The 8,068-nt window shown below is 37.0% G+C and overlaps 1 protein-coding gene across 3 annotated transcripts in view; it reads right to left on the reverse strand.

Annotated features, from left to right (window-relative positions):
* AGMO (alkylglycerol monooxygenase) overlaps positions 1 to 8,068 on the reverse strand; it is a 160,916-nt gene that overhangs the window by 91,635 nt on the left and 61,213 nt on the right. For all 3 annotated transcript variants that reach the window (XR_006104790.1, XM_042476869.1, XM_042476868.1), the window contains exon 5: positions 4,902 to 4,997. Coding sequence is in view for 2 of the 3 variants with exons in the window: in XM_042476869.1 (XP_042332803.1) it covers positions 4,902 to 4,997 (96 nt within the window). In the remaining variant the exon portion in view is untranslated. The remainder of the gene's footprint in view (positions 1 to 4,901; positions 4,998 to 8,068) is intronic.

Consider the following 8,068-nt stretch of genomic DNA (forward strand, 5'->3'; position numbering starts at 1 on the left):
ATATATATATATATATATATATATATATATATATATATATATATATATATATAATTCATATTGTCATTGTTTTATTCATTTACCTGATGTATTTCATTAAAATAATGGTATGGTTTTAATGGTTGCAATACAATGGTTTTTAGAGTATTTTGTATAGTTTTTAACTGGTATGGGTAGTTTGTTTACACTGTTGGAGATATATGTTGTTATAATTGTATCATTTTATGTTGTAAACCGCTATGATCTATGTAGGAATAGCGGTATATAAATAAATTATTTTTATTATATAAAATATTTTCCCTCAGAGCTGTAATCTAAAATTATTTTGATTGGTATTTATGTTCATCAAATATTATTATAGGCAATATTTATATCATTTTTATGAACATAAATGTGTGCAAACATTTGATGTTTTTATTTGCATTGACCTGGCACAAAAGCAATGAAGTATGGAACTACCAACCACAATGACATCATTAACGTATAATAATAATAACAATAATAATAATTTTCATATATCCCTTTCTCCCAACATAGGGACTCAAAGCAGCGAACAAATATAAAACATTACAATTCAAAAATAGTACTACAATTTTATAATATACAAATATAAAATTTAAAACCCAATTAAACAATTTTAAGAGTTAAAACAGTTATATATTAAAATATAACATGTTAAAAATACAAACCATTAACATTTTTATAATGTAACATACCACAAATTACACAGTCAAGTTACCTGCATTTGGGGAAATCGCAGAGGTCTTGACTTGAAACCTTATTTGAAACCTCACTTCATCTGAAGTTTCCAAACATGTTCTTTTGACATCTCAGAAAATGAACATTTTGTGAATGTTTGCAAATGAAAAGGTTGCAAACAGAACAAGTGTGAAACTAGTCACACATTTATTGTCTTCTTCACTGTGCTTATGCATTTCAGAACACATTTTATATAAGATGCATAAACTAAATCTATACTGATGTGTATTTATGTTCCTGAATCATTATTTCAACCGATATTTATGCAGTTCTCGTGTGAGCATAATTTGGTGGTTTAATTTTCAAAATGCCACAGCCAGAATACTGACCAGGGCCAGTTATAGCAGACTCTAGACTACTCCTTTGCATATTCCCCTGTTCTGCTGCCCTCAGCAGAGGTAAGCAGGGCACCCTCAACCATCCTTTTTTAATGCATACCTGCACTGGTGCATTTATATGCAGCTTTAGGGTTAGGATGGATTGCATCTTCACACTGACTCTCGTGTCGGGGTGTTTTATATGCAGGGTCGAAAGTGAGCATTTTCCAGGCTAAATCGGAATACCCCAGGTTATTTTTGCACCGATTTTTAGCCCTGGATTGCAGCTTCAATCTGGTTTCTTCCCACTTTGGAGGTATGTGTCATCTAAATGCCCTGCCTTTGAAGCAGATGGAAACTGTTTTCTTTGGCCCATCTGTTTCACCCGTCAGACAATCGCCTCCTGGTTTTGCCTATCTTAATGTTATTCTTACATAAGTGATATTGTTCACCTTTTCCAGAATACTGACAAACAGGGCTTTCTCTTAGTGCTTTAGGATGTGATCTATAGCCTAATAATTTAATATCAAAGGTAGCCCCCTTGTGTTTAAGACTGTTCTAATAACTTGGATAGGAATAACTGGAAACTACTTATTTTATGAACTTAGGACAATCATTTATCTAACAGTAAAAAAGATTTTTGGAATATTCATGTCCAGCACAGTTATTCATGATTTAATATTGCAATAGAGGTAGCTACAAGATGAGAGAGATATTTTTGTAATGGAAGCACACATAATTAAATATAAATATACAATTCGCATCTGTCAGACAGCAACATCTGAATAAAATTACCTTCATTTCTGTCACCGTAACACCTGGACCCTTTTCTTTATAAAAAGCAGGACTGTTTTATTTGCCCTAACAGCCCATTGTGATTTGGGTATTTTATTATAACTACCAGAGCAGTTTAGTATAACCTTCAGATTTATAATAATTTTAAAACAGGGAGTATATTGTACATAAAAGGCCAAGCGTACATGGACAGCACATAAGCCAAAGCAATATGCACAGGAAATCTGAAAACAGCATTTTTGTAATTAAGATGCAACGATGTGGGCCTCTTCATAGCAATATGTGGTCTACTTGACTAAAAGTAACTAAAATGCACCATGAAATATGGGGGGGACCCCAGCAACAATATACCTTAAAGCTGACAAACAGCAGATAAGTATTTGTTCTAGTATTAAATGTTTCATAATATAGGGTTATTCACAATTATTTGTCAGAGGCAGCAAATTGTGAAAACCCTATCTAAATTAATTTTCAGTACATGTCAGTAATGCCCTTCTATAGTCCATCTCTTCATCATAAAATGATGTTTTTTAAAATTATTAATTATTAATCCAGATGCTGTGCACTGGAATCCCATTTATCATTACTTGGGAGTCATTCCCATAGAGTTCAGTTAGTTGACTCCAAGCACTCACAAGCCAATATCCCATCAGGTTCCTCTATGCTGGCTGAGATAAAGGTAGTGACAAGTTGAGAAAGGCCACAGAGGCAACAAGGAAAGGGGGGGGGCAATACTAGTGTTTCATGTTCCTATGATTCCAATAGGAATCTGAAAACAAAGAGTGGTGGATGAAGAGGATGTAGATTGGAGCAGATGGCTGTAGCAGGAGAACTGGGCTGTTTATGACTGTTTATGATAGTGCCTTCCTTTCCTGGGAGATGGTGGAGAGATAGAAACTGTGAAGGGGCAAACATCAAAGCACACCTTTGAAATGGGCAAATGGTGCTGACTACAAACGTGGGGAGGGGGCTGGATAAAGGACTTTTAAAGTGTTGTTTAACCTGGGAAAACTCAGAGCTGATTCTAACCATTGTGGGGTAGTTTTGTGTGTCTTAGAACCTGGAGAAAAGCAATAGTGAATTTTCACTACAACGATGTCCTGGTTCTTCAAGTCTCCAACTGCCAAGCATGACACAGTGGGATTTGCCTGTAGCTACAGGATAGGAATCTAATTTTCCATAGTACTTTTAGCTCTGAGGACCACAACCCTACAGAAGCAAAATATTTGAAAACAAATCATTCAGGGCTAGCTCCTATTTCTTCCCATGGTTACCACAGTTGCCAATCAATTTTCCTCCTTGGGCAGAAAGTATGGCTTCTGCAGGAATGGACTGCTATGACTATCTGGCCATAAATAACAAAAGCCCAAAGAAATCTCAAGCATCCTACTTTAGTCTCATATAAAATACTGACACAAGGGGATTGCATCAGCTCTGCGCTGCTTAACAGAATCATGTGGTCTTCCAGATTATGTTGGACTCAAGCACCCACCATTCCACTTCCAGTACTGGAATGGATTTTGAATCTGCAGCCCAACAACTTCTGGAAGACTATATAATTTCCATCACTATAGTAGATATACACTGAATTGCTATCTAGACTAACCAATGTGTTAAGACAGTCTATTAACCTAGACTTTCGAATTTTATGGAGGATCTAAACTGTGTGAGCCAGTATGGTACAGTTGGCCCTCTGCATCCACCGATTCCTTACCCATGTATTCAACCATTCACGGCTTGAAAATATTTTTAAAATATGTAAATTTCAAAAAGCAAACCATAATTCTGTCATATTATATAAAAGACATGAATTTACTATCCCATTGTATTTAATGAGACTTGAGAATCCACAGATGTTCATATCAATGAGTGGAGAGAGTTCCTAGAACCAAATCTTAGTGGTAATGAGGGCCCATTGTATAGTGGTTTGAACATTGGACTACAGCTCTGGAGATCAGAATTTGAATTCCTGTTTGGACATGGAAATCCACTGGGTAACCTTCAGCAAGTCACTCTCACAGCCTCAGAGGAAGGGAAAGGCAAACCTTTTCTGAACAAACCCTACATAGAAAATCATGTGATAGATTCACTTTAGGATTGCCGTAAGTTGAAAATGACTTGAAGGCATACAACAACAACCACCAACTTCAGGAATTGCCAACCACTTTCAGGAACAGAGAAATCCTTAGGGTACTGTGTCTGCTTGACATGACATCTTTGGATCTTAACACAGAAAGTTCGCTTTTAATGTAGAACAATCTACAGTAAGCAGCAGGTTAGCCTTAATTCATCCTAGGTTATACTGTATACTTATACTACATTAAAACAACAGAGCAAAACAGCTACTGAAACTATTTATGAACAAAGATAATGGTATGAATGTAACAAAGGTCACTGCTATGAAATCTAAAGAGGAACCCATATACATCGGTGTATAATAAATCATACTTGAAACTAGATTTACCTAAAAAGTAAAAAAAAAGTTGCCAGCTAATGAGTAATCAGAGCAGAATATTAGTGGATATTGGCACAAATACACAAAAACACATGATAGCCAAATGCAGTTTTTCTCAGCGAGTAATCATTTAAGAAATAGAAGACAGCAACAAAACTTGATTGTAACTGTAATTTTAAAATAATCTAAACAAAGTATTGTTTCTTTCTTGAAACATCTTTCTAATGTTTCAAGATGCTGTATCTGTGTTGAAGCAATTTTAATATACAGTTGTGTGTATATTAAAGAAATATAGCATAGTACCAAAGAAATACATTATTTGGATTTGTTAGAGTTAAAAACATTTTTAACTAATTGGGACCAACTGGCTTCATTGCTTCTTATAAATACAGCTCTCCTGTTTTCTCTACTTATTTTATTCCTTATATATCCTAAAATCAGGAATAAAATGAGCATATGTTTTTCTTTAAAGAAGTCAGAAAAAGACTTCCTTACGTAATAAATCAGCTACTAATAGTTTTCCAAAACACAATTACAAACTAACAGTTCATGTATTGCTTAAAATCCCAGATTACCTCTGTGTGTATCCAGAATTGGTAAAGCAGATTAAACTGGAGATGAACCGCATACAATGAAGGTGGAATAAAGAAAGCCATTGGCAAATAGAATATCTGAAACATATGGAGGGAAAATGAACCACAAGCATTATAAATAAAGTAGCCAAATTTCAAATATTAATTTAACCTTCTCATTATTCTCATGAAGAAAAGCATTTTATTAATTTCATAATGGAATCATGGGAAACTCAAGAGAGAGAACCTGTACATTGGTGGCATGCCTAATACAACAACAAAAATGAAATCCAGAATAAGAAGAATACTGTATACTCATTCCAAATCTTGGCTTCTACCCTGGCTATTAGATACATACCATCCTACTCTGACATTCAGAAATATGCTTCCTTGAAATTCAGCAGTGATAAAGAAGTGCTATAAGTAGAATGGTTGCCATGTTTCATTATTTAACATTGCTTAGCTCAATTGTTCCATTCACTGCTCTTCTGATACAGAATGCCTAAATGCTGGATGGATGGATGCCTAATGGACTGGATATGTCTCCATAATATTTTTGCAACTATGCACGTGGCTCCACTCAACTAGTGTCATTAGGTAAGAATCTGAAACCCTGGTGACAAAAATGTCAGCAGTTGAATTCATATCCAGCTGACTCTTATTCATTACTAGTCAGTACTTCCATCACAAAGGTTTCCAAGCAAAGAATTTGGAACTGTAATATAGTGGAAATGGGAGGATGATGAATCCACAGTGCGCTGCTTTTTATGAAACCACTGAAGAGAGACTGTGGTGATTGCACTTATTTTCAGTTTTGCCACACACAAAAAGTTCACTTTAAACTGAATGCTTCTTCACTCAGTCCAACTAAAAATGGGTAAGACCTTACCATTGGACACTACAAGGCTTTGCAATGAAACGCAAGTTAGAGATTCACTATTGGGTATAATTTTGCCTCTTTACTATCATTTTTGCATTACATAACAAATGAATACATATGTCCCAGTCCCAAAATTCCTGAGTTCTGATGCATCTGTAAGTTCCACTCTCCTTGTCAGTAACATCTGACAAGGTAACAGCCCCATAAACACTTGTAAGCAACACTACTGCTTGTTCCTTTGTTGATGTGAATTGAGATGTTACATGTGAAGAGGGCAACTGATGCATTTATGAATTTGGCTGTGATTGTTAGAAATATGTAGCAGTGTGACTACTTGTTATAGAAAATAATCACAAAACAAGTTCATTTTATTTTTTATAAAATTTAATTTTAAAAAGCTTAAATTGTCAGAAGAAATCTGCTGAAGTCCAAAACACACTGCAGAACTAATCCAATTTAACACCACTTTGACTGCCCTGGTTCAATGCTAGGGAATTCTGGGAACTATAAGATGTTTAGCCTTCTCTATCAGAGAGCTCTGATGCTACAATAAACTACAACTGTCAGGATTCTCTAGTACTTTAAGTGGTCTTAACCTGGATAATTTCGGCAGTGTGTTTTGGACCTGAATTATAATAGTTAGCAAAATTGCAAACTTAATTTTAGTACAGAAAAACAATGCTCAGGCTACAATTCTCTACAATTTTACCTCAGAGTAAATACTAGTGAATGTGTGGGAAGTGACATCCAGCTAAATGTGCATAAGATAAAAAATGTCAGCAGTTGAATTCATATCCATTTGACTCTTATCCATTACTAGCCAATACTTCCATCATAAAGGATGGTAAATGTGCATTAGATCAAAAATGCATATTTTTGCATAATCTTTCATATCTAAATACGTTTTTAGGAAAGTGCCCTCACATGTGTTAACATCTCTCCATCCCCTTTTGACTTCTTACAGAATGATCCTCAAGAATAGTTGTCATTCACATAGTTCTAAGTAGCAGATGGCAGCTGGATGGCTCATTTAGTGTCTGGCATGGCTGCTTGCCCACCAGAAGGCATCCTCCCCCAGCCTCCAGATGGCCTGTTTAGGGTCTGGCATAGCTGCTGAATGACCCTCACCTGGTAGTTGTGTCAGTCCCACTGGGTGTACTACCCCATGGGGTGTACGCCACCTCTCAGGTGTCATCTGGTGTGGTCTGCACCCCCACCCCCCTAATGTCATCCCTGGTACTATTATCTTTATACAAACTGACTCACTTATCAGTCATGAAAACCCATAGTTAATATTTGTATTAAATTTTAGCTCAAGCTATAGCACATGAAAAAGAACCCAAATTCTTCAATCTTTTACTTCTGTTTTGCCTTCCCATCTTCTGTCATACCAGTTCAGTATGGTTGGTCATCTTAGCCAGGCATGGGGAACTTCCAGGGGGTGGGAAGCACTTCCTTGCCCCGTGCTTTCATTTCCATCTTTTGAGACCATGTAAGGCACAGAATCAAGGAATTGGGGACACTTCCCTTTATGAGCCTGTTTTTGGTCCAAAAGGTATTTCCCCACCAAAATTGGAAATGACCAAATTAGAGCTCTTCCATAATCTACAATGAAGCTCAGAGAGGTTCAAACCTCACAATCTTTACCTGTTACAGGAGTGTCTCCCCAACCAGCAGGTGAAATCCAGAGTTTGGTTTAAAAAAGCTTGCTATCAATTTAAATTTTCAGAGCATGGAATGACAGGTAAGACCCCTTTGATTTTCCTGTTCAATATCAATTACAAATTATTGCTAGCTACCATATTCTCTCCTCCAGTACAAAAACATGGGTGTCATGGCCAGCCAGGAGGAGGACTCGGAGGACAACGAGGAGGACTTGGCTCCTCAGGTGCAGGAGGACCTGAGGTTGTGCCAGGCCCCAGTTCTGCCCTGCCAGGTCCCAGCTCTACTCTCCCAGCCCCAGTGGATTTGGCTCAGCCAGACCCTAGCTCTGTGGGATCTCCTCCAGTGGAGCCTGGGGCTCAGCAGCCCAGCCTTGCCCCAGTAGAAGTGCCAGACTTGGGAGACATAGAGCAGCAGAGCACAGAGGTTCTTACCTTTAGCCAGAGATCAGAAAGGGCGTGCCTTCAGCGTTCCAAGAGGTTTGCTGAGAAACACTCATTAGGCAATCAGCAGCTGAGATAAGGGAGCTAGATATAAGGCACCTGGCATTGCTGAGCAATCTTGCCAGAGACTATTAGTTATATTTATTTATTTATGGTATTTAAAGGCTCTCAGAGTGGCTTACAAT

The sequence above is a fragment of the Sceloporus undulatus genome, chromosome 6 (genome assembly GCF_019175285.1).
Source record: "Sceloporus undulatus isolate JIND9_A2432 ecotype Alabama chromosome 6, SceUnd_v1.1, whole genome shotgun sequence".
Lineage (NCBI taxonomy): Eukaryota > Metazoa > Chordata > Lepidosauria > Squamata > Phrynosomatidae > Sceloporus > Sceloporus undulatus.